The sequence below is a fragment of the Benincasa hispida genome, chromosome 1 (assembly GCF_009727055.1).
Source record: "Benincasa hispida cultivar B227 chromosome 1, ASM972705v1, whole genome shotgun sequence".
NCBI lineage: Eukaryota > Viridiplantae > Streptophyta > Magnoliopsida > Cucurbitales > Cucurbitaceae > Benincasa > Benincasa hispida.
Genome location: NC_052349.1, coordinates 86,117,972 through 86,145,247, shown reverse-complemented (window position 1 = coordinate 86,145,247; position 27,276 = coordinate 86,117,972). Strand labels below are relative to the sequence as shown.

At 31.3% G+C, this 27,276-nt stretch overlaps 2 protein-coding genes across 9 annotated transcripts; one reads left to right on the top strand and one right to left on the bottom strand.

The window, feature by feature from the left end:
* Positions 1-7,327: 7,327 nt before the first annotated feature.
* LOC120083523 (probable plastidic glucose transporter 3) lies at positions 7,328-13,270 on the top strand. 7 transcript variants are annotated; one of them, XM_039039311.1, is made up of 15 exons: positions 7,331-7,702; positions 8,124-8,305; positions 8,402-8,492; positions 8,600-8,667; positions 9,053-9,185; positions 9,480-9,579; positions 9,691-9,803; positions 9,945-10,038; positions 10,738-10,891; positions 11,005-11,148; positions 11,232-11,305; positions 11,700-11,788; positions 11,915-12,029; positions 12,481-12,665; positions 12,832-13,270. In XM_039039311.1, exons 2-14 carry the CDS (start codon positions 8,212-8,214, stop codon positions 12,661-12,663), a joined length of 1,452 nt encoding a protein of 483 aa, XP_038895239.1. In that variant the 5' UTR covers positions 7,331-7,702; positions 8,124-8,211; the 3' UTR covers positions 12,664-12,665; positions 12,832-13,270. The 7 variants fall into 7 exon arrangements, 5 of the variants coding, with proteins under 5 accessions (XP_038895264.1, XP_038895257.1, XP_038895239.1 ...); XM_039039303.1 differs by having other exon boundaries at positions 7,333-7,702; positions 12,857-13,270; XR_005483456.1 differs by lacking the exon at positions 12,832-13,270 and having other exon boundaries at positions 7,328-7,702; positions 11,232-11,300; positions 11,915-12,016; positions 12,481-12,619.
* A 3,313-nt stretch (positions 13,271-16,583) lies between these two features.
* Positions 16,584-20,520, bottom strand: LOC120083549 (transcription factor bHLH68-like). 2 transcript variants are annotated; one of them, XM_039039353.1, is made up of 9 exons: positions 20,032-20,520; positions 19,538-19,937; positions 19,373-19,450; positions 19,195-19,260; positions 18,939-19,004; positions 18,739-18,798; positions 18,451-18,540; positions 18,083-18,127; positions 16,584-16,981 (listed from the first exon to the last, which is right to left on the bottom strand). In XM_039039353.1, the coding sequence occupies exons 1-9, from the start codon at positions 20,178-20,180 to the stop codon at positions 16,847-16,849; spliced, it is 1,089 nt and encodes a 362-aa protein (XP_038895281.1). In that variant the 5' UTR covers positions 20,181-20,520; the 3' UTR covers positions 16,584-16,846. The 2 variants fall into 2 exon arrangements, with proteins under 2 accessions (XP_038895281.1, XP_038895289.1); XM_039039361.1 differs by lacking the exon at positions 18,451-18,540 and having other exon boundaries at positions 20,032-20,513.
* Positions 20,521-27,276: the final 6,756 nt, after the last annotated feature.

Sequence of the window (27,276 nt, the reverse complement as noted above, 5' to 3'; positions counted from 1 at the left end):
CACTACACTCTTAAAACCGAAATTGATCTTTTGGGCTTAAAGATACCAGGCCCTATGGTGAAAACCAGATACCACATATGAGAAAACACTAACTTAAACTAGTGTGCTGAAAGCACAATCCATGTGAAGAAAAATCTTCACCCTACACCTTGACGGTCGAGATTAGAGCATGCACTTCTGAGATTTGAAGACTTTTAATGACTATATCTTTCTTTTCTTCATTGTAGAGAAAAACGAGAGAAAAGAAGGAGAGAACTTGAGGGAGGAGGCTACCGGAAATCGCCTAGACGATAGAGGCCGTTGTCTCTAGCCGATTGAAGGTAAAGCAAGGAGTCGTCTAGACGATAAGGGAAGATTCATCTAGACGATGAAGGCTTTACTGAAGATCATCTAAACGATGGGGTTCAAAGTCGACGATGGTCTACACGATAGAGGTGTTGAGGTACACGATAGAGTAAAGAAGATGAGGGAAGAAGATGAACACGATGATTTACGTGGTTCGACCAAGGATAGTCTATGTCCACGGAGAAGCTGATGATTTTCTATTCAGGAAGTTATAAAGATTATCACAAAGTTTGATAGCTTTCTTGATCACTCTGTAATTTTCACTCTCTTTCTTGTACATGTAATTACAAAATGTATATAAAGACAGCTTGTATGTAACTAATTTCTAACAACCTTGAAGTTGTTTCATCTATCTATAATAACAATTTCCACCTTGAAATAAACTTCAAGTATTTCTTCAGCTTCTCTGAACTGACTGTCTTTTCTTTAACCTTTGTCTCTTAGCTCAAACCCTATAATATCAAGACACTTCTGAAGTTTGAGCTGAGTGACTGTCTTTGTCAACATGTCGAAGGCATTCTCTGAGGTATGTACTTTCAGAACTTCAACTTGTTTTGTTTCTATTTGCTCTCGAATGAAATGATATTTAACATCTATATGTTTAGTTCTGTTGTGGTACTGAGGGTGCTTAGATAAATGTATGGTGCTCTGATTGTCACAAAAAATTTTCACTGTATTCTGTTTGATCCCAAAATCACATAGGAGACCCTTTAGCCATAAACCTTCCTCTACTACTTCTAAAAGGGTAAACTCTGCCTCAGAAGTAGAAAGGACTACTACTAATTGTAATGTAGCCTTCTAGCTTAGGATACACCTTCCATATAGGAAGATATAGTCTGATAAGGATCTTATCTTGTCTAGATCTCCAACATAGTCAGAGTCAACATACCCAATCAGCTCTCATTCTCTGTCTGGAAGCTGTTGGTACATTAGTTAAGCACTAAAAGTACCCTTAAGATACCTCATTATCCACTTAGTTGCCTCTCAGTGCCTTTTACCCAGATTAGCCATATATCTACTCACCAGACTTGTAGCATAGGCAATATTCGACCTTGTAGACACCATTAGATATATTAAGCTTCCCATAACATGGGAATGGGGGATAGTTGACATTACCTTCTGATATTCAATGTCAGATTATTTAGGTGAATTCTCTGCTGAGAGTTTGAAATGGTTGGCAATAGGAGTATATACTGATTTAGCCTCTGTCATGTGATACTTCTTAAGCAATTTCTGACAATACTGTGACTGATCAATGCTTAGAATACTTATTTTTCTGTTTTTGATTATATCAATGCCTAGTATTCTTTTTGCGTTGCCCATGTCTTTCATTTCAAATTCTGACTTGAGTAAATCTTTGACTTTATTTAATTCTTTCATAGTTGCTCCTGATAAAAGCATGTCATCCACATAGAGTAACAAGTAGATAGGATAAGTATAGGTATCTATGTTTATGTAAACACAGCTGTCATAGGAGCTTTTATTAAGGCCATTCTTCTACATAAAGTCACTAAATCTTCTATTCTAGCACCTAAGGGACTATTTAAGGCCATAGATAGACATTTTAAGTAGGAAAACATAGTCTTCTTTCCTTCTGACCTCATACCCCTTAGGTTGGTTCATATAGATAACTTCCTCTAAGAAGCCATGTGGAAAAGTTGTTTTAACATCAAGTTGCTCCAGCTCTAGGTTATTATGAGCCACAATAGACAATAAGACTAATAGAAGTCTGCTTGACCACTGGAGAAAATATCTCATTGAAATGAACACCCGACCTCTGTGTAAAACCCTTAGTACCAACCTAGCTTTATATCTATGTCCTTGATCATTAAAGAAACTTTCCTTCAATTTGTACACCCATTTGGATGCAATTGGGCTTGCATTCTTTTGGCAAAGGTGTCAACTCCCAAGTGTTGTTTCTTACTAGTGAATCAACTTCGTCATTCATTGCTTCTACCCACAACTTAGCTTTAAGACAACTCACTACTTCTTCAAAGGTTGGGGGTTCTGAATCATTACATGAATATGAAGCATTCAAAGCTAAGTAGTCATCATACCTTGAAAGTGGCACAATCATTCTTCTTTGCCTATCTCTAGCTAGGTTGTACCCCCTCAAATTTGGTTCTTCTTGCTCGGGATCAATAATAGTATCTTTTACTTCTTCTCCAAGATAAGGTAGTTGATCAAAAGGTGATTCAGAGCTTGAAGGATCAGAACTAGGGTTAAGAACTTGCTCCACCTCAATTTTATCATTCTTCATTTGAGGTGCTGTAACATTAGAGTTAGATCCCTGCATATACATTTCATCCTCCCTGAAAACAACATCTCTGCTGGTGATACATCTCTTCTCTGTAGGGTGCCACATTCTAAACCCCTTAACATCTTCTGTGAAACCCAAGAACATACATTTCACAGCTCTGGCAGCTAATTTCCCTTTACTTTGATGAACAAAGCTAGTGCAACCAAACACCCTTAGGTTATTTTGGCTAGGAGGTTGTTTGGTCCATCTTTCTTTAGGGGTTAGAAGGTTGAGAGATGCATGGGGGCATCTGTTTGGTGTATAGATAGTATATGAGGCTGCTTCTGCCCAAAATTTCTCAAGAAGTATAGCATCTGACAATAGGCTTCTTACTCTCTCCATTATAGTTCTATTCAATCTCTCTGCCATCCCATTTTGCTGAGGTGCATACCTAACTGTCTTGTGTTTAGTAATACCATGCTATCTACAAAAAGCATTAAACTTCTCTGCACAATACTCAAGCCCATTATCAGTTCTTAGACACTTAATTTGACAATTAGATATTTTTTCAACCATAATCTTCCATTCTTTGAACTTTTCAAATACTAAATCCTTAGATTTAAGGAAATAGATCCAACACTTTCTAGAATAGTCATCAACAAAGGTTAAGAAATATCTGGCTCCACTTAAGGATTGGAAAGGTGAGAGACTCCATAGGTTCGAATGCACATAGTCAAAGATGGCCTTGGTTGTGTGTTGAGCCTTTACAAAACTCTTCCTTGTAGCCTTCCCTATCACACAATGTTCACAAAAGGATAGGCTCTGATGAATTCCCTTAGGTAGAATTCCTTGATTGGCAAGAGCTTGTAGACTTTTGGCACTAATGTGTGAGAGTATTTTGTGCCAAAGATCTCCTTCAGTAGGTTGCTTCTGAGTCACAATCAAAGCTGAGTGTATTTTCTGAACTCCTTGAACAACATATACACCATTAATCTTCATCCCTCTGAGAACTTACTGTTCTTCAAAACTTCACAGTAGCCTTCCTTTCCTATGTATTCACAGCCAATAGAATCGAGCATGCCTAGTGAAATTAGATTTCTCTTCAGCTTAGGCACATGTCTGACATTCCTTAATAGCTTGACTGTTCCATCTTCAAGTTTAAGTGAAACAGAGCCAATCCCAACCATTGGACATGGGTTATTATTACCCATGTAGACAGAACCTCCATCCAGCTCTCTATAAGTACTGAACCAGTCTTTGTGGGGTGTCATGTGGAAAGAATACCCTGAATCTAGAACCCAATCTATTAGTTTCTTCTTCTGCCTTCCAATTTGAGGTAGCTAAAGCATCTGAATAGAAGTAAAAGTCCTCACAAACTGAGGCTTCACCAGACTGATTAGTTTGGACTTTCTGTTGAGGTTGTGGTTGCTTGTTTTTCTACTCATTCTTCCACTTTAAAGTTTTGCAATCCTTGATTAGATGTCCAAGTTTTTTGCAATATTTACATCTAACATTGGATTTTTCTTTCCGCTCTTCTGTTGAGCTTTGTTTTCCTTTTTTCCTTATTGTTCTGCTTTGACTTGCCCTTGACAAATAAGCCCTTTGCATTAGGCTTGTCTTCCTTGCTAGTTAGGAGCTCCATCTCTCTGATTTTAAGAGCTGAAATGATAATATCAATAGTTAGGGAATCTCTCCCATATTTTAGGGCAGTCTTTACATCTTTGTAGGAATCCGGCAGTGAGTTAAGACGCACAAAGGCTTCATTATATACCCCAATCTTTTCTCCTTGAGTCTTGAATTCAGTAGTTATCCTTTTGAAGTCATCTAGGTTCTCTGTGAAGGATTTATAAGCACTCATCTTGAAGGTAAAAAACCTTTCCCTTAGGAAAAGCTTGTTGGGTCGATTTTTAGTCTCATAAAGCTCATTCAACTTGCTCCACATCTTGAATGCTGTCTCTTGATCGATCACTTGTCTTAGGATACTGTCAGACAAATTTAAAACAAGTGTTCCATGAGCAATTAGCTCCATGTTCTCTTTTTCTTCTTCAGTTGCAGTGATTGGCAGCTTGGCTGGATCCTCTAGGGCTTTATGTGCCCTTTGTTGTCCCAAGATGGCCTTGATCTTGGATTTCCACAAGCCAAAATCTCCTTTCCCATCAAACTTTTCGATGTCATAACCATGTTTAATTCAAATTCTATCTGAAAAGCTCCAAGATTTTGCTTCTTTAGCATCTTGACTAATCTTGAAGTTTTCTTGCAGGCTCTGATACCACTTATTGGGCTTGATATGTAAATTGAGCTGAGAAATCACTAAATCACTATACTCTTAAAACCAAAATTAATCTTTTTGGGCTTAAAGATACGAGGCCCTATGGTGAAAACCGGATACCACCTATGAGAAAACACCAACTCAAACCAGTGTGCTGAAAGCACAATCCGTGTGAAGAAAAATCTTCACCCTACGGTCGAGATTAGAGCTATGCACTTATGAGATTTGAAGACCTTTAATGACTATACCTTTCTTTTCTTTGTTGCAGAGAAAAACGAGAGAAAAGAAGGAGAGAACCTAAGGGAGAAGGCTGCCAGAAATCGCTTGGACGATGGAGATTGCTGTCGTCTAGACGATAAGGGAAGATTCGTCTAGACGATGAAGGCTTTACTGATGATCGTCTAGACGATGAGGTTCGAAGTCGACGATGGTCTACACGATAGAGGTGTTGAGGTACACGATCGATGGCTAAATGGTACACGATAGAGTAAAGAAGATCAGGGAAGAAGATGAACACGATGATTTACGTGGTTCGGCCAAGGATAGCCTACGTCCACAGAGAAGCTGATGATTTTTTATTCGGGGAGTTACAAAGATTATTATAAGATAACTTTGATAGCTTTCTTGATCACTATGTAATTTTCACTCTCTTTCATGTACATGTAATTACAAAATGTATATAAAGACAGCTTGTATGTAACTGATTTCTAACAACCTTGAAGTTGTTTCATCTATCTGTAATAATAGGAAGAAAGGTGGAGGGAGGAGAGAAAGAGGAGAGAAAATGAGAAGAGAGAGAAGAGATCATTTTTAAAAATTAATTTTCTAATTAAAAAATGTCATATAATTCGTTACAATAATAATTTTAAAAATTTAATTTAGAAAGCTTTTGACTGAAAACTTAGAAACTAAAAATTTATGCTTTGAAAATTTATAAACCAAATAATGCACATATTCGTAAGAATGTGTATTCTCCACTATTGTCGGTCCTTAAGCATCTTTTTTTTTTATTGAGTTTGTTAGAATTTTATGATTGGGTATATATTTGTTTGAGACTAGTGTGTTATGGTTCTAGCCGTTTGCGTGTTGTCACGGAAGTTGTCTCGACTGTTGTTGTAACAAGTATCATTCCTATAGTCTACACTTCTTTATTTTGAAAATTCGACATATTTTATTTTTTGGATCATTTCCTTCTTTATGACCTGTCGAATTCTTTTTAAGGAAGTTTTCCTTTTTCAAATGGATTATTTATTGGATGCTTGTGCCCTTGCTAGGGTTGGCCGTTCTCATTAAATATTTTGAAGAGTTTGTATGTTTGTGTGGTTGTTTTATACTTCTCTTACTGTGAACTGTATCAATCTATCCGTTGTGAAAATTTTGGTGAAAGAAATTCTTCAAAGTAACGAGTTCCTGATAGTCTTAAGGGAAACTTGAGATTTTAATTCGGAGAAGGGATTTTTGGTTTTAGGGGAGCCTAAAACTATCACTTGAGGAGGAGTTCTTCATCTTAAGGGGAGCCTAAGGTGACAAGCAATTGGAAAGATAACTTCAAGAAGAGATGGAGTCTCTTACACTACGGAGTGTTGAAGTATCAACCACTAATATTCTATAACTTAGGGGGAGCCTAAGTTCATTTAGAGAGGGAGTCTCACATCTAAGGAAAGCTTAGGTGTTCATCAAGTTAGGTTGTATGTGAGTCATTGTAAAAGTTGTTACTTTACAGATAAATACTATGTTGTAGATACTTGGCTTATTAATATTAGTGAATTATCTTTCCTAGGCACACTGCTTAAACATAGGTAGTTATCGTCGAACTGGGTTACCAAACTATGTGCATTATCTCTTGTTTTACTGTTTACTATTCTTTTGTTGTCACAGAAAGTGCTTAGTCTTATTGTATAACAATTGTGTTCTGTGTGGGTACCTATCCTTAAAATTTCAAAATTTATTTTCCTCGTCAATGATTTCAGATGTTTTCCTTGAGTTTATTTGTGTCAACGTACAAACAATTAAAAAATTCTCAACTTTTAGAATAGGTCCGAGTCAAATAATAATTATTCGAAATACCTCTTTTACACTATTTTGAAAATCTTAAGGACTCAATCATATGGATATATAAAATACAGGATTTCCAAATCCTAATAGAAAAGACATTTTAAAAATTAAGTGACCAAATACACCAATTCTTTCTAAATTTAGGAACTAAAACCATAATTTTCTTTTCTAATAAAGTATGAGAAAAAAAGAAACAAAATGTTTTCCATCCGTAGGTGATAATAATTTTAATGTATTAATACAACTTATTAAAGTTTAAAAAGTATTATTCAAAACAAAGTAAAAAGTTGAAGGGCATTTTCTACTATAATTTATAAAATTTAGCTTAATCAAAATGATACTCATTTAAAAGGTTGATTTCTTATATTTGGCTTGTTAGTTACCTTACTTCAACAATTTCATTAAATAAAAACTTGTAGAATTTGATGGCGGGAATATTGAAGTGTCGCAATAATATTGGGCAAGAAGATGCTTAATCTGAGCAGAAGAATAGATGAATAATGGCAGCTCCGACAAAGATGCACAGGTGTTAGCCTGCGAGACGAGCTCTCACAAGCTGCTCGGAAATCACCACATGATTCATGAATCACTTCCTTCTCACCGCTTTGCTTTAGCACTGAACAGATGGATAATTGCATTGCATCACACGTGTTTTTCCGATTTCTAATTCCGAAATCACTTCCTCTTCTTCGACCCGAGCCCTCATCGTCGTTGCTCAAGCCATTTTCGCCTCCTTCTTCTGCATTTTAGTCTCTCACTATGCTCTCTCGCTTTCTCTCTCTGCGATTTCAGAGGTAACCTTACTTCTCACCTCTTTATGATTTCATCTCTAGATCATTCGTATTTGATTGCGCATTTCCTCTGATTTTTGTTAAGTTGTGCGTATCGGTTTTATTTTGGATACATAATTTATGTTTAGGTAATTTTCCGTTGAAACGATCAATTGTCTTTGCATCGATCGGATTGATTGTTTGCTTTATAGTTAATCAACGGTGGTCTGTATAGAAATGTTGTAATCTGCGGCGAAGAAATTAAGTTTGAAATTATTTGAAAATTTGAATAATCTAATAGTTATATTGATAGATCCTCTACATTCATGAGGTTTTTGTCCTCTCTGCTGATTGTTACTGTCGTTTGGACATTTACGATTCTTTCGGGTCTTAAATGAAACTCATGATCTCTTATCGTTTCTGCTTTTGCTGTTTTGGTCTCCAGAGCCTACTAGTCACCGAGTTCCTAATAGGCAATTGTTCTATATCTGGTTTTGAGGAGAGCTTGTTTATATTATAATTAGAATTACGCCATGAGGGGGCGTCACATTGTGGAAATATCCTCGATGTACAAACGTGCAGCGTCAAAGGACCACATAAATGCTTACGGTAAACAAGAGAATTCAGGTGTGGTAGCAATGCTTCTGTCAAGATTCTCATGATTTTTATGTTGTCTGGGACTCTGGAACAATATTAACTGCTTGACTACTCGACATGTTTTAGTGCGTTATACTGGATACCCTTCATGGAGGCGCTCCTTGCCGCATGTAGTTGTAGCGACTCTTGCTTCATTTTTGTTTGGCTACCATCTTGGGTATGTATTCAATCATCACCACTCCATATATCATTTTTAGTGTTCCTTTATCCATTGTATTTTTCGAATTAATTTAATTAATTAGTCGTTTATCTTTGATGATGCAGTGTAGTTAATGAAACCTTAGAGAGTATTTCTTTAGACCTTGCCTTTAGTGGGAGTACGTTGGCGGAAGGTGATTACGGAAACATATATTTTAGGCACCATTTGATAACAATTTGGTTATTTGGTTTTTGAAATTGTACTTACTTTCTCACAATTTATATACCACCGTTTCGAAAACATTTAAATTTATAGTCAAATTCAAAAGAAGAAGATAAAAAAGAAAAGGAAAAAAACAAGTTTTTTTAAACCTACTTTTCTTTTTTGTTTTCAAAACTTGGTTTGTATTTTGAAAACATTCCTAAAAAGTAGATAACAAAACAAAGAAGCTCATGGATGGAAGTAGTATTTATAATCTTAATTTTAAAAAACCAAAAGAGTTGTCAAATGGGCCTTAGTACTTTTATTTGTGTTTTCTGAAAAAATTAAGAGCCATCTAATCTTTTCTTTGAATAAAGGTCTCGTAGTAAGTACATGTCTAGGTGGTGCCTTTCTTGGATCTCTATTCAGTGGCTGGATTGCAGACGGGGTAGGGCGTCGTAGAGCATTGCAGCTTTGTGCTTTACCCATGATAATTGGTGCATCAATGAGGTAAGAATTATGTGAAGCATGATCCTGAGTGATCCACTCCTGGAGCCACATTTGTTCTTGATATTTGGTGAAGAATCAACTGCTGTTTATTTACCGTATAGATTCTTGTACATTCTTTTTTAACTTTACAATTAATATATTTTTAACCTCATAAATATGTACTGGCTCATTCAGGTATTTTAATAATTTCTCCCAAGTTCAAGTTCCAAACATATCTAATCTTATTACTGTATCTATCATAAATTTATTCAGTTTCATTAGTAATTTTCTTTCTATGCACAAATATGATTGCAGTGCAGCCACAAAAAATCTCTGGGGAATGCTTCTTGGGAGGTTATTTGTTGGAACTGGGATGGGTCTTGGTCCAGCTGTTGCAGCACTTTATGTTTCTGAGGTACATAATATCCTGATAAATTTGTACAGTTCTCCATACTCTGGAATTAAAATCAAAACCTCACCTTCAGTTTTGCATTTCTTTTAGTTATTCCTTATTCATTTTGAGCAGGTATCACCATCTTATGTAAGAGGAACTTTTGGGAGCTTTACTCAGATTTCATCGTGTCTTGGTCTTTTGGGATCTCTATTTATGGGACTTCAAGCCAAGGGAATAATGGGTTGGTAAGTAATGTCCGAGAAAATGTGTGGTTGATGATGACACTAAAGTTTTTTTTTTTCATGTCTATCCTGAGTGGGCAGCTCTCAATTTCTCTATGAACGTCTGCTCATATCACATCTTTTCTGACTATAAGGTTTTCTCAGGTGGCGGGCTTGTTTTTGGGTATCGGTCATTCCTGCTGCTTTACTTGCCCTTTTGATGGAGTTTTCAGCAGAAAGTCCTCACTGGCTTTTCAAGGTCATAAACCCATGCATAATTTCAATTGCCTCTTGGGAAGTTTATCAACTAGTGTTTGAAAGTTCACTTTCTTCACTTGCTAGATTCTAAATTGGTTGAGTTCAAACCAAGTTTAAGGAATTGCAGGTCCTGTTTCTTTCCCCCAAACATGCACATATAAATTGCACATGGTTATATCATGGTATGGCTAAATGATATATCTAGTATTTGAGTCATTTTTCCAGAAATTCTTACTTCGTTAACCTTTTTTCTTCCCCTTATCTCTGCTTTCTTCCTTCTTGTTCATGTTGGTAAACATGTCAAGGTTTTCATATCTTCGTATCCTACTTCATTTCATTGCTAGTTGCTCTTTTTTTCCACTGGCATGGTTCAATCCGTCAATCAGTTCCATATGACCCCACAGGATGCAATACCATTAAAACTGCCTTCGTCATTATTATTCATGGTACTTAGAATTTCAGAATCACAGCAAATTTTTCTTTAGGATAAATTTAAGTTTTATAACCGAATTGAAATGATATTCTGTTTCTACAATTCTGTGTTGGTCCCTCATGAGCTCTATTGGATGAGTAACAAAATTGATGATCAAGCATCCCAGTTATATGCCACTGTATATTGTTTCATGCTCTCCTTTTCATAGACCATTTCTTCTTTATGTTCTGAAGTGATTTCTTACTAACTTTTCTGCATTTGTTTCAGAGTGGAAGAACTGCTGAAGCCGAGGCTGAATTTGAGAAGCTTTTGGGAGGGGCAGATGTAAAATATGCATATGCAGAATTGTCCAAGTCTGCTAGAGGAGATGATGCTGGTGCAGTAAAGTTGTCAGAGTTATTCCATGGCCGCCATTTCAAAGGTAACATACAATGTAGTCACTGATCAATTAATAGTTTCTCACATACTTTGAACTCTTTATGAAACTCTTTTTTCTCTCTCTAAATTATTACATTTACATGTCAAATTTTGCAGTGGTTTTCATTGGTTCAACCCTTTTTGCTTTACAGCAGCTCTCTGGCATAAACGCTGTTTTCTATTTCTCTTCTTCTGTCTTCAAAAGTTTTGGCGTACCTTCAGATCGTGCAAATATTTGTATAGGAGTAGCAAACTTCTTAGGTGTGTTGGCTCTGACTGGGATCATCTTCCAGTTCCGCTATGAGATTATGCTGGTATATACTTTATTTTTCTTCATCCTTCAGGGTCAATGGTTGCAATGATACTGATGGATAAACTTGGAAGAAGGGTGCTGCTTCTTGGGAGTTTTTCAGGCATGGTAATTACTCTAGTACTTTTCCCGTAAAGAAGTCTCGTTGGTTTAGAAAGATATCTTGGTAGAAACTGAGAGACTAAATTTCAAAACTAAACATTGTATTATATTTTTCCAGTTCTATTTCTTTTATATTGTATATGACATTTCTATTATAGGAAGTTCCTATAGGACCTTCTTTAAGTGTATTATGGAATCAGAACAAATGTATGGTTATGCTCTTTATAGCATCATTCGGTCCCAACTAAAGTCGTGAACTACTTATGTAACAATGAGACTGATATAATTAAATTAGGTAAAACTAAAAAATCTATACAAATTTCTTTTTGGTGTACCTCTATTAGGTTTTACCTTCTACTTGCATTTGGTAATTTTTTCACATTGCGGTGTTTTGTTCCAGGTAGTGTCAATGGGCCTCCAAGTGGTTGGAGCAAGCTCATTTCCATCCAGCACCGAAGCATTCTATCTGTCTGCTGGTGGCATGTTACTGTGAGTAATTAACATCCTGATAGTCAAGCAAACTCGGATTGCCTAGCTATATGAACGAATGTAGGATGTTCCCTTGAGAACATTATTACCAAGTTTGTTTTGACTAGCACAAGATGAATTATGCAGGTTTGTTCTGACATTTTCTCTCGGTGCTGGTCCTGTTCCTAGTCTGCTACTCTCAGAAATATTTCCTAGTCGAATTCGGGCAAAAGCAATGGCATTTTGCATGTCGGTACATTGGGTACTATGTTTCAACCTGATATGACTTTGTTAGGATGTTCTTTATTTAATCTGCTGTGGTGCTTTGATCATTGCTTCCATATTTGACTTCTGTTTTACTTTCTAGGAATTGAAACAAAATTTGCAGGGGAAAACCCCCAACCTCCATGGAAGAAGCTGTTGTATAGATAAACTTGATCAACATAGTAAACTATTTATAAGATCAATAAAATTCTTATGTGATAAAATTCATGGGATCGGCTAAACATCTACACTAGTTTACTTTTTGTCCACAGAAACAGAATTGTTATTTCTTCTTGTAATAGAACTTCATTGGATGTTATGTTCTGGTTTGGTTTGTGCTTCCTTCACTGTTTATCGTCTTCTCTTCTCTCTTCCTTTCTTGTTTTGGAAATGAAGGAAAAAGAAACTTCGTAGATGTCTCACATTCTTGCTGGTTGGGACATGAACAGGTAATAAACTTTTTTGTCGGGTTACTCTTCCTACCATTACTGGAGCAAATAGGAGCCCAGATCCTGTACACAACGTTTGGTGCATTTTGCTTGATATCAGTGGTTTTTGTGAAGAGAAATGTAGTGGAAACAAAAGGAAAATCACTTCAGGAAATTGAAATGGCACTTCTTCCAGTAGAGTAGAGGTACTACTTGATATACTTAGATCAAATCATCCTCTTCTTTGTTTCGGCATAGAATATGACAAAAGACAATAGTTTCACCATAATTTGAACTCCTAATATTCCATCTTCATTTTATTCAGAATTTTTCTTTTAGAAACATTATGCAATATCCTGATATAGGTTTCAGTTGATCTTCCCATTCTTCTTTTCAGGGAGAAAACAGATAATCATCTTGCATATATTTAGCACAATCCCATGTACGAAGTGAGAATTTACAAGAGCATAGAACAACTTTGGAATTCAAAGCTTCAAGACCTTCATCCGGCCGCTTGCTAGAATGGTATCAATTCTCTTCAGGGTGCCTTACATTCTGACCTCTATTCAGGTCATTCATTCTTTATATATACACTTTTTTTTCCTTTTCTTTTCCTTGATAATGAAAAGAAAGTGCAACAAATGCCACGGATCAAAGTTCAAAATTTTCTATTCATTGATTATTTATGTAATTTGACCTCCTTAGCTTCGCAGCACCGATATCTATGAGTTCTCACAAGGCTGCATATTCATATAAAAAAATATTTGTAACATGCATCCATTTGGTTTGAGTGAGAATGTGTTGCACTTCACATATCTTATCCAAAGATTTGAACCTTGGCTGAGATATGAGAAATTATTAAAATAATAATAATAATAAATTATTATTATTATTATTATTTCTTTCATGGGTCCAGTTACTATATCTCATATGACTTATTACTGATTGGGCTGATTTGAAGGGACAACTATTGGGTGGTTGCAGTGTAGCTTATTTTTTGTCATTACCTATTGTGATGCTGTTGAGCCATCATTGTCCATGGATGTAGCCCTGATTTAATGTGGTCAGGATTTTGATTGAGATTTTGCTCTTTTCCAGATTCATTTTTTGTATTGGAATCTGTTTGAATGGCTTTGATCTGAAGATTGAAATATTCAAGGTTTTTTTTAAAAAAAAAAAAAAAGAAAAAGAAAAATTTAGGTTGAAATGTCAAAATCAAAATGATTTAGAAGGAAATTAAATGTTGGTATCGTGAATCATTTTTACTACTGTGTTGATAGAATTTCAACATTTCAAAAAACAATTATGAAAATTCATTAGAATTACTCTAGGTTACATATTATATATTAGTTATTTTGTTAATTCTTTTAGTTTTTCTTTTGATGCTTTTACCATGTTTGGTTAAAATAAATGACATTTCTTCCCCCCTGATATCTACTGCTAGTTAAAAACACGTGCGGTACATTTGGTAAAAAAAATTTATATAAATTTTGAGGATGAAATTTGATTATTGAATATAATATTTTTCATTTATTTTAAATAGTAAACATTTAATATGATTTTACAAAATAATGAAAGAATCAATAGATAAAATTATATATAATATATATTTTTCCTTCCAGGTTAATTTACAACATATATATGAAATTTACAACATATATATGAAATTTACAATATATATATGAAATTTACAACATATATATGAAAGGTGACCAAAATGGTTATATATATTGTACTATTTGTGTTGAGGTCGGGGATCAATTCTTCCACGTCACAAATGGTTAAAAATATAAATATGAAATGAGTTGATGTTAGTTGAAAATCTTTGTAATATAAATTGTATGGTGAAATATAATATAAATTTGAATGAATATATATTTCATCAACTTTCAATTATCAATATTTGACATTAAATTTTAAAGTAAGAAAAGATAGAAAAAAAATAAATAGAAGATAGATGAATTAAATATGTATATATATATAATTGCACTAAAAATTATATACTAACATATATAAATAAAAGTGACAATAAAATACATTATTGTATTATTATTTAATGAGGATTGTTTCAATGGATTAAATTATGAAGAAATAAATAAATAAACAAGTATTTTATATAAGAATTACGTATATTGAAATTTTATTAAAGAAGTAAATAAGTATTTAATTAAAAAAAGAATAAACAAATTAAACATTCATTCTAAGAATACAATATAAAGAGCATACTTATAATGAGATTATGAAAAATGAAGGAAAAAGTTAGTTAGTTAGTTGGGATTTTCAAATTAAGAACAGAATTAAAAAAAATTTTTAAAAAAGATTAAACTATTTGCTATAGAAAATTTCCTAAATTTTCAAATGCATTCTCCATAGTCTCCTAACTTCTATAAAAGTCCACTATATGAATACGTTCCAACAAATTTGTGATAGCCAAATATGCAAAAAAAAAAAAAAAAATAAATAAAATTCAAGCAAGAAACAATAAACCAAGTGCGAATTGCAATGTAATTATCGAATTTGCTCCAAGTTTCAATTATCGACGACTGAAGCAAAATTTGCCACAAAATTTTGTACAAATCATGGGTTGGTTTAATACACTCATACATTGCTCTTCTTTTTGTTATTCTTATTTAGTTATTTTGTGAGGGTTGATTGAAGTTGGGATAAAAAAACGATAACCATGGTCAACCGTGAAACAGTACATCCGATTTATTTCTGAATTTTTTTTTTTTTTATTTCGTTTTTCTTTTCACATCCAAAAAGAAATCTCATCCAATTTTATTTGTTTAGAAATCTCATTCTAATTCTCTTGTTTTCTAACGAAGAAGATTTCTAAGGAAAAATTTTCACTTCAAAAAACTTCTCAAAATCACATTACTAATTTAGTCTACATTTTCAAGGCCTCATCTTGATTTAGTTCGATGTTTTCCTTCCAAATAACAAAATTTTTTAATCCTCACTATTTTTGGAATTTTTTTTTTAATCTAAAAACTTTTTGTTGCATCACGTTGACATTGTGAAAATTGATATATGACAATGAGATTATCAAATTCTTTATTTTTATAGGTAGATTGCATCCATACGATATAGTAGAAGAATTGTGTTATTTCTATTTGCAGTTATAGTGAGAAGTCGGTTTTATTTTTTCCACCCTTGTATAAAATGTGTCCCTACGTTTTTTTTTCAAAGAGTAAAAATAATTGTAAGGACAAAATAGGTATTACTAGAAAACATGAGGACAAAAAGGAAATGTAAAAATTCTCCCAAATCAACTAAAAAGCAAAAGTTGCATCAACCATTTATAGAACGAGTGAAATTTGTGAAGTCCATGCTTCGGTTCCGAGACAATTGTAATTTTGTAATTAGAGCTCTATTAAATAGACATAGAAAGATTATTACAAAAAAAAAATAATAATAATATACTTAGACCCAATTTGGTAACCATTTCATTTTTTGTTTTTGTTTTTAAAAATTAAGTCCATGAACACTACTTCTACCTCCAAATTTCTTCATTTGTTACCTATTTTTCACCCATGATTTAAAAAACCAAGTCAAATTTTGATAACTAAAAAAAGTTGTTTTTGTTTTTGAAATTTGACTAATAATTCAATTATTATACTTAAGAAAGATACAAATTATTATAAGAAATGTTGATGAAATAGACTTAATTTTCAAAAACAAAATCTAAAAACCAAATTATTACTCAATGAGACCCGAATGTCTTATTGGAGAGGACTAACGAGAGAATGATTTAAGGGACTTAGGATAAGCACAATGGTCAATGGTTATTCTACAAGGAAATCCATGGTTGAATTACAAGAGCAAACTCACAATTTATTATTATTATTATTTTTACTATTATTTTTAAACCATGCGAGATAAGAGAATATAATATAAACTTTTTTATTATTATTATTATTATTCCTTTCTTGTGTGCACGTTGGAAGCAAGCATAATTTAGTAAGATCAAATAGATGATTTACTATAAGAGAGGTTTATAAATTCTTGTTTTTGGTAGTAGAGAATTATTTGACATACAAATATATTCTAAATTTAGTATATAAAATGTTTCATTGATATACGAGAATTTGAAGTAGAGTTGAACTAAAATTGCGTCTACTAGAGATATGAAGATGTTGGTTGTCTCAAACATTAAAAATATATTATCTCTTATAATCTAAACTAAGCAAAGAAAAATGTGACAGAAATTTAGGTGATTTAGATTCACCAATTACACTTTATCACAAAAATAGGTAAGAGATGGAAGAAGAATTTAAACGTGTTTATTCAAAAGAAAAGGAAAAAAATTAGCATTAACTCCTAATTAATTAATATGGAGAATATATGGATAGAACCAATATTTGGGGTAGGTTAAAGACCAGATGACTTAGAAAGTGCCATTGTAAGCTTGAGCCCAATAATCAGCTCCATTAATGTCACTTTGTACATGTTGTGTACAAGATACAGGTACTAAACAAAGCCCTCTACCCCTCAGGTCCTTTGCTTCTTCTTCTTCTTCCTCCTGTCCATAAAAACATATACTTTAAATAACTCCATACGATCCATTTCATAACTAATTTTAATTACGTCTATATTTTCATTTTCGAAAATTAAAACTTCCATTTAGTAATCATATCGATCTTTTTTTCTTTTTTTCTTTTTGGTTTTTACAGTTGAACTTATTAAAATTGGTAAGTTTTTTTTAAAAATTTGTTGTTTACGTTTTAGGGTATTCTCAAAATTCAAGCCAAGTTTCGGAAATTAAAAAAATTGTAATTATTTGATTAATTATTATTATTCTATTTTAGGAATTTAACTATAAATTAAAGATGAAACCTGTGGAAGAAAATATATCCTAACATATGCATTTAGGATCTTCTGTACATTATAAAAAATTAGGAGGTGTCTATGTATAGTACTCATATTGATTGGGAATCAATAATAAATGGCTATTTTTCAAATATAAGAAAATGAATTAAAATATTTAAAAATATAGTAAGATTTTACTGTCTATCTACGACAGACCGCAATAAACCGTAATAGACTAAAATATGTCTATTTGTGTTCTGATAAATACAGATAGTAGTCTATTGCTATCTATCGTAGATATACGGTGATATTTTACTATTATTTGTAAATATTTTCAACAATTTTGTGATTTAAAATAATTTTTCAATAAAAATAATTATCTTTGTACATTGTGATCCATTTTCTTATTTTTTCTGCATTTTTTTCCTCCCATTTTCTCAATTTCAAATGTCTTGTCTAAATGAATACCAAACTCAGTAATCTTTGAGAAGACAGATTTAAGAGTATCACATGTACTAAGCACATTCTAACAGGCAAAAGTTGAAAAAGGTACTCAACATTTGAAAGTCCTAATTTTTTATACTAAATACCTTTTAAATGTCTTTTTCAAATTTGAAACACTAAAATCATCCTAAAACGTTTCCACTTTGCAATTGTTGAACTAAAAAATATAGAGAGAGCTAACTTTCTTAAATATATTAAAGTCGATTTCCATTTTATGCCCTAGATTTAACTATATAGATAGAATAATATGCTTATAAAATCCTAAATATGATGATGAGAATGATGGGTGTGTAATTGATAATAAACACACCTGGGAAGGAGCTAGTTTTCTTTTCAGGCTATTGTCATTCAAGAGCTGCAATGGCCAAAAAAGAAACATATAACTAATATTATTTTAAAAAATAAAAAGATTCAATTTTTAGCAAGCCTTTAATTATTTAATGATTCCAAAACAATTAGGAAGTCACAAATAATGCTTTTGGGTAACTTTTAAATAATGATAAAGTTGTATATAAAGCTGAGAACCTTGTTCTTTCACTTCTTTCCTTTATGAATAAAATAGAATTTTTCTTTTTCCTTTTTGCCTTTTTGATATTTTAATCTTTTATTTTTAGATGCTTTCATCCTCTGATTTTATCTCTTTACTTAAAAATAATGATGGATCCAATAAAAACATACCTGACCAGGGTCTTCATCAAATACACAACTAATTCCATTATTTTCACCTTCAACTTCTCTCAAATAATTTCTCCCATCATTTAGTGTTCTCTTCAAAGTACACAAAAACATACTACTCATAATATAATTAGTTTCATATCTTTTCAATTAAGAGAATAATGGGATATTAGGGTTTGAATGGAAATGTTGAATTGGGTCAAAGTTTTCAACTTTTTTTTTTTTTAAAAAAAAAAATGGTAATGGAGAAAAAAATGTCAAATTGGGGTTTTGAAGAAAAGAAAAACTTACAAGTTGCTTCTTTTTCTTTGTGGATTTTGATGAATTGCCCAAATATGGAGAGATAAGTGCCTGAAATATATTCAACAAGTCTTTTTTTAAAAAATGAAACAAAAAAATAATAGAAAACTTGGAAGAAGAATCATTAAATTCACAAAATTTTGGACTGGCAATAATGACTTGTTTTCAATTAGGTTTAGAGAAAACTTGACCTCAATTTGACTCTGAAGGAATCTCACATACCCAATAGCCTCTGACAAGACAGAAGCAGTGTCAGTCTGCAAAAAAACACAGAAAAAAAGGGGGAAAAAAAACACCACAACATGGAGAAGTATTCTTTTGAGGTTATAAACAAGAAGAAAAAGGCCAATATGAACTCAAAGAAAACATATAGGATTTTTTTTCCTAAGGTATATTGAACTGAAGAAGAGATATCAGAGAATACCAAAAATCTTTCTTTAATTATACCTTTCCAAATGGAGAAACCAGCTGATGGAGAGTTGTGATTCTGTCCCCTACCTTCTCCTTTCTCACCTTATTACACAAAATAAGAAAATAATGAATTTCAATACAAAATTTGAGAAAAGAAAATTAATGTTTTAATCCCAATACCGATACAAAGAGTTCGTTTTTCCGTCATGTTTACCTTTATCGGAGGCTGGCCGGAAGTGGGCTGAACCCTAGCCTTCTTCCACACTCCCCCAGTGGTGGCTGTGCTAGCACACTTGATCATACAACACAATTTTAAAATTAAAAAAAAAAAAAAAATGAACAAGAGGGATGAGGAGATGTATCGGGATTGAAAAATTACCTCAGATGAATAATTGTGATCAAGGATTTGATTTTTGGAATGAAGTTTGTTGAAAGAGAAGTCCAAAATAGCATTATTACTATTGACAGAAGATTTGGAAGAAGAAGTAGTAGTAGTAGGTGGTCTTGTTCTTATTAAAGCTGATGAAGAAGAAGATGATGATGATAATTCTTTTTCATTATTATTATTCCATAAAAATCCCAAACTCTTACTATTTTGTGAACAACTAATTTCTTGCTTCAGCTCATGATCATGATTATCATTATCATCATGATCATCAACTCCAAATCTTGAAAATGGAATCAATATTTTCCCCTCCAAATTTTCCAACTTTTTTGGTTGAAATTGATTATTCAAACCCAACCTATCTTGATCAAGATCCCCATCTTGCAATCCACCTCTGAAAACAAAAATCATAAACAAGTAGGGAAAAACTTTAAAATTTCATAAAAATAGTAGAGGAAAATAATAGAGGGGGAAATTGAAATATTTACAAAATTAGTTGGCTCCATGATTGTGAATTGTGATCTTGATGATGATGATAAGCCATGGAACTCAAAGGAAGTGAAGATGATCCAACAACAAACTGAGGAGAATTAGGTGGAAACATGTTCCACCAATTACTAGGGTTCCCACTCATCATTTGCTACAAGAAATAATTTCTCTTGTAAAAATATATCACCTTTTCTTCAGTTTATGCTTTCAAAGAGAATCAAACCCACCTGAAAAAAAAAAAAAAAAAAAAGGAAAAAGAGAAAAGAGAATTAGGAAAGAGAACAACTTTACTTTGTGTTGCTTTCTATCCACACTTTGTCATATATATTTCCCTTGTAAATATATGCATCCAAATTAAACAAAACCCTAATTAGCTAAAAAACCCTTTAGATTTCTATTTTTTTCTTTGAATTCTCAAAAGGATTGAAAGATTTGAAGGAAACTTGTTAAATCTTTATTATAATATCTTCTCCTCTTCATTAATTTCCATATAATATCTTTTGCCTTTGCTTTTCTATAAAGTTATAGCCTCAAAAAGCTGGTGGGCTGTTTTTCCAGGTCAATAAATTTGATGGTTTTTTTTTCCCTTTAGGAGCTAAAATGAGAAGCTTGAAGATTTTTGGGTTTTTTTTTTGGTACTAAGTTGTTGGTTGCTAAATATATTTTTATTTCCTTATATGGTTGGAAGTTCTTAAATTTTGTACCTTAAATGTGTTTTAGCTTCAATTTTAATGTTTTAATTTAACCCTCACTGTGGGTGAATTTTAACATTAGCTAATGATGAATATAGATATTTTAGTGAATTGGTAGAAATTTAGAGGAGAAAAAGTTAAATTAAAGTAGTGGTCATCTGTCTAAGAGATTAAAATTTTTAATTTGGCTTCCGAATTTTTAAGAACTTGGTAAATTTTGAGCTCTCTTCTCTTAGATTTTTTTTTTTTTTTTTAATAGAGTACTAGAAAAAGTTAGAATCCGTAAGTGTATAATCAGGATATCTCAACTAGGTTGACATCTCCATAGTCCTCTCATTATATCCTAGAGGATAGCAAATTTCCATTCGATAAATGTCCTTTTGTCTCCTCTAAATCTTCACCGACTCTCAAATTTACCATGTCAATATAAACTTAGATCAATATGATTTACTAATTAAATTATTGAAGATTTTAAGTCAAAAAGTAAGATACTAAATTGAAAAAAAGAAAAAAAGAAAACAAGTACCCAGAATGTTAGGGACTTATAATATATATAGGGTTGTTTTTAAATATAAAAAAATAAATCAAAATATTTACAAGATATAGCAAAATGTTAGAACTATCAATGACTGACGCTACTAGACATTTCTGATAGAAGTCTATCAGTGTCTATAGCATTTACCATTGATAGTTCTAAAATTTTACTATATTTTATAAATATTTTCAATAATTTTCCATATATATATTCAATTAGTCTAATATATTTGAGATTGCCTTTTTAAAGACAGTTTTCACGAATTAAAAAAAATGTAATTCTAATTTTTTTTTTTTGTCAATATATAATATGTGTTTTAATCCGTTAATTAGACTCAGATTAGTTCCGATTAAGTTAGTATTGACAGCTAGTTAAGGGAAAAAAATTATATTTTTAAAAAAATTTAGAATACCATTATATGTTAGGGTTTGGTACGTAAGCATATGGTTTATGTATTAGCAATATATTTGTGTAATAATTCACACATGAAATTAGAATATAATATATGGTGCAAGATCTAAGTGGGTTAATAAAATAATGAAAGGAAGACAAATAGAAGACAATGGCTGGGAATGTCCTTGAAATTGGTGAACTGCAACCCTACATTGTACACCTACTACTATATATATATATATATATATGCTTTGTTATTCACATTTTGGATCTATTGAAATTTTATTCAATTTAAATATTTCAGACTTGATCCAAACAAAAATAAAAATATTCATTTTACTTTAAATAATACATACACTCATTTTTATGCATCTCAATTTCATTATACAGGTAAAAAAGAAAGATTTAAAATATTTTTAAAAATAAGTAAAAAAAAATTATATTTTTCTGTATAAAAATGTGTGTAGTCTGAAATGTACCTAAGTCTTTTTTCTTTTAGTTTAATCTCGATTTGAATGGTTAGTTTCAATTTAATTTATTACCCCTCACATTATTTTTTAAAAAAATAATAAAAATAAAAAATCTCAAAATTTCTATGAATTTCTAGGGACCTAAATTTTAAGTAGTTTTTCTTAATGCAAATTCTATATCTGTCTAGTGTGTTATACGAATTTGTCTATGTTATCTCTAAAATCGGTAAAAGAAAAAGAAATATCTATACAATTAAAAATGACATGATGACCATTATTTATTATTTGTTCGTACATAAAACATCAATTTGATTATTTTTAGAAAGATTTAAAGTTTCAACTTAAAAAAATGTAGTATTGTTTAATTTTGCTCACTTACAAAAAGAATTATTATTGTTCATATCAATAAATTAAAAAATTATCTGTATATATGATGAATTTCATTGATTAAGTTCATTACACATTTGTATTTTATATTATATTAAAAGGAAAGTAATTCAAAGAAATGATGTGGGTTATCTTTCTACTTTTTAATGATAGAAATCGCCAAAGATTGAAGTGCAAAAGAACATTTTTTTCAAAAGTAATTGCCCCGTTCATATCACAAGTTATAAGTTATAAGAAACTGATTAAAATTCAAAGTTATATTTAATACTTAAATTAAGGATTTTTTTTAGATTGATTAGAGAAAAAAAAATATTTTTTTAAAAAGAAATTTTTATTTAAATTATTTTGATAAAAATTATTTAAAAAATATAATTTAAAAATGTTTCAAAAACTATCTTGAGAGGTTGAGCAAATAGTTTATTTTCTAAAATTATTTATTTTCAAAATTAAACACTTGAAAAGTTAAACTAAACATAACCTAAGTTTAAATGTTATTTTGGCTTTGTACGCTTTGAGTTTTATTTCATTTTGGTCCATATATTTTTAAATAATTCAAATAATGTCCAATTTTAGTACATGTACTTTAAATAAATCTTACCATTAGTTTATTGTTAAAGAAAACTAAATAGTCACTATTAACATTTCCTTGATAGATTTTGAAAATTTAGTTACATAGTACTTTTCTGATATGAAAATTACTTCTAATATTTAACCAATTTCTATAAAATAATACTAATGACGATAATAACTACTTTGAAGAACTAAATTTTACATTTGTAGAAAGTAAAGGGATTAGAATGAACAACTGAAAGTATAAGAATTAAAATATAATGAAATCCAAAGTACAAGTACCAAAATGATATTTTAGCCATAAATTAATTTTTAAAAATTTTGAAATTTTCAAAGAGTTTTAAGACACATATTAATCGTTTAGAGACGTATAAGATATTTTTGAAAATATATGGATGAAATGGATATAAATCTCAATGGTCAGTGAAAATGGCTTAAGCTAGCCTTAAACAAAAAAAACTTCATTACAAAATGGCATGTTTCCTAAAAGGTAATTTTTCTTACCTTTTTGAAGGGTGAAATTATATTTTCACCATTGGGTTACAGAAACATCAAATGTTGAGAAAAATTCTCCCTCCCTCTTTCATCTCTATCTTCTTTTGATCGAGTATTTACCAATGCAACCATTGGACATATCCTTGTGTTTGCCAACATAAGCTTGTTCTACCTAAATGACCCCATAAATAAACTCTATCACAGGCTACGTAGCCATATGAAATTATCAAATTGACTTAAAAAGACAAAATTTTTTGCATTCTAGTGAAATTTAATAACTTGAAAACCATTTTAAAGATTGCAACAAGAATGATTCATTATATAATCACTACAAAACTTTGATATTTTGTAACATACACTACAAGAAAAGGGAGTTTAATGACAAATTTTTAACAGTGCGTGCAAATTTTGTCACTAAAGGTTAATTTATAACAATGTTTTGTAAAAATGTCACTAAAGGTTTATTTATAGCAACGTTTTGTAAAAATGTCACAAAAAGTTCATTATTAGCAACATATCTTAAATCTGCGTCAATAAAAGAATTAACAGCATACCCACCAACGCCACTAAATATTAAAACTTTTTAGCAACACATTAAGATGTTACTAAATATATATATTATTATTAAAAATATATAGTAAAAGTTTGTGGCTTTTTCCTCTCTTCTTTCCCCCAATTGTTCGATACTCATTCCCTTTCCTTCTCCCCTCTATTCCTTCCCTCCCTCTTAACTCACGCATCACCGTCGAGACAAATGGAGATTTCTGCTCACCGCCAACAACGGACGCTATTGCTCACCACCATAAAGAACCTGCTGCGAACCCACGGGACAAAAGGCCTGCTACGCGAAAATGGAACTCCTTGCTGCAAAAGGTTACTGTTAATAGCGCCCGCTAAATGCACCACTAAAACCTTTAGCTACGTAACAACAGCGACATTTACAATGACGCGCTTTTACACATTGCTAATACCTTTAGTGACATTTTTTGGCTTTCAGCAACGTTTTTTGTGTGCCACTAGAACTAACTTTTCTTGTATTGATAATACTTGTATTGTAATTTTTAAGTAAACAAAAAAATTAGGATGAAAATGAAGCCAAACATCAAAAGGAAGAAGGTGGAAGAAAACATGCGAAATTACATCAATGAATTAATCACCTTAAGTAATTTGGTTTGCCTTGATTTTTCTTTATATAGGCACTTTTTGGTAGTTTTTTTTTTCAAATTTTCATATAACTTTGCAATTTGTTTGATGGAATCATATATATATTGATATATTTTTATTTTTATATGTATGAATACGTGAATGGATGGATTAACTCTATAACCACTTCCACCCAAACAAACGTTTCATGTTGACATCAGTTGCACCTATTAAATTTAAAAGACACGTTTGAACATTCACGTCCTATTGACAAAATACAAAATAGCTTAAACGATATGTATATTCAAACAGTTGCATCTTATAAACAAATGACAAAATAGTCAATTATCAATAATGTAGGAACAAAAAAGGAAAAATTCTTCCTTCCTAGCTTCTTTTATATATATATACATATATATAGTATAGATTCATCACATTCTATGATGTTCACCCATTATCGATTTATGCACCAATATTAATCCCAATGTTTTCTTTCTTCTTCTTCTTCTTCTTTCTTTTTCCTTTTTTTTTTTTTTTTTTCATTGATTGGTATCACGAATGAGGGATTCTTAATTGAATTTAATGAATAGATTTCCCTTTCTTGATGCAACCTTTTTATACATTTTTATTTAAATCAAACTAACAAATTTCTCTTCTTTGATGCACTCCTTTTATGCAGGAGTCTTTTCTTTTAGGGATTTAAAAGTGTGAAACCCTACCATGGATATGGGTACTTTTGTCACAATAAAATTAAAATATCCAATTAAAAAATATATTTATTGGTCCTTAAAATTTGAATCTTATTTTATTTTAATCCCTAAACTTTCAAAAGTGTTTATTTTAAACACCATTCACGGCCTATTTTCATTCTCTTCCCCGCCCGAGAAGGTGGATCAAAGAAAGGTAGTTTGCTTCTCTCCTGGATGGATGGCGAGTTATATAATGGTCGGCCTTCCTACCAAGATGCCTCCTTGGTCGAAGTGCCCCTTTACTAGAACTAGTAAGGGCACAGGAAGCAAAAAAACTTGCGTGAAGGACGTTTTCTTCTCCGCCTTCTCCTCTCAAAAGACCAAGGGAGAGACAGCATCCTTTTCCTTCGGTAGGCTGGTCAAACAAAAACAAGGCGCAATGGGCTCTCCCTCCTCTCCAACTTTTAAAAAAATGTTTATTTTATTTAGCATCTGCCGTTAGGATTCCATTAACTTTTTAAACGAAGGTTGAGATGACTTTTATTTATTTTTCAGCTATAAATCTTTTATGTCAAAAAAAAAAAAGAGTATATTTTTCATATATTTTTAACTATCAATGATTTAGGTTCTATTGTTTTTAATGTCAACAAAAAAAAAATGCTATAAGCCCTATTGGTTTTTTTTTTTTTCAATTGAAATCTCCAAGCAAATCAAAAGAAAATAGAGTAGAATAAAAATATAGTAGAACTGGCATATTAGTGTAGAAGTTTGGTAAAGATCTATCCGTTTTTCATGTAAAAGGTTTTTTCTCAATCATTAATATTTTTATTTTCTATGTATTCTTCTCCACTCTATGTTATGAGAATTTTTAAATCCAAGAATAAAATATCTCATGACAAGATAAAATAAACAAAGAAAATGCAAATAAATGCAACCCATATAGAAAATAAAACTCTAAAAGATTGCAAATAAATATTATCTCAATGAATCACATAACTAAAAAAAAAATGAAGGGATTAAGAGGCACAAAGAAAAGTACCTCAATGAACACTAAAATTTGGAAGACAAAGTGAATGACTAAAATCTAAAAAGCAAAGTGACGGTTACATTCTTCATAAAAAACCAATTTACCCTCTAATTCGAATTCAAGATCCTAGATCTTTTAGGGTGAACTTATTTTCCATCCTAGTCAATAAATATAGACCACATCAACCTTATGTTAAAAAGTTAATAAAATCCTAACGGGGGACCAAAATAAGCCTTTTTTAAAAATTCAGAGACTAAAATAAACAATTTTTTAAAAGTTCATGGATTAAATAAACATTTTTTAAAACTTAGAGATCAAAATAAAATATGATTCAAAGTTCATTGACCAAAATAAGATTTAAACCTATATATATTATAAAATAAAGGGACCTTTTTAAATATAAAAAATATTTAAAAGTATTTACATTTTATAGCAAAAAGTACAAAACACTTTTGAAACTTTTTGCTATAAAACATAAATATTTTTGAAAATTTTCTATTTATAAAAATTTCTCTAAAATAAATAGCACGTTCAACTATTTTTCGAGTTTACTATATAAATTTAGTTATAAATTAGCAACCAAATCTTATTAAACTTATTTTAAAGAGAAAAATGTTCCTTTATTAATTTAAATTTAACATTTTTTAAAGATTTTTTCCAAAAATATCTATCAACATCAACATTTCACCGATATATCTATCAACATTTTCTCAATATATCTAAAAGTCATAAAAGTAAATTATCACAAAAGAGCAAAAAAATAAAAATAAAAAAAATAGGGGACTCTTCCACGAGAAAGTGATGGTCTAATCCCTGAGCAAAAGTTTAAACAAGCGTGGAAAG

Coding starts and splice junctions, on each gene's coding strand:
- LOC120083523 (XM_039039311.1), top strand. CDS start 8,212: ATGAGGGGGCGTCACATTGTGGAAATATCCTCGATGTACAAACGTGCA. Junction 8,493..8,599: donor TTGTTTGGCTACCATCTTGG/GTATGTATTCAA, acceptor TTGATGATGCAG/TGTAGTTAATGAAACCTTAG. Junction 11,149..11,231: donor AGGAGTAGCAAACTTCTTAG/GTGTGTTGGCTC, acceptor TTCATCCTTCAG/GGTCAATGGTTGCAATGATA.
- LOC120083549 (XM_039039353.1), bottom strand. CDS start 20,180: ATGATGAGTGGGAACCCTAGTAATTGGTGGAACATGTTTCCACCTAAT. Junction 18,799..18,938: donor TCCTTCAGAGTCAAATTGAG/GTCAAGTTTTCT, acceptor AATATATTTCAG/GCACTTATCTCTCCATATTT. Junction 16,982..18,082: donor GAAAACTAGCTCCTTCCCAG/GTGTGTTTATTA, acceptor TTTTATGGACAG/GAGGAAGAAGAAGAAGAAGC.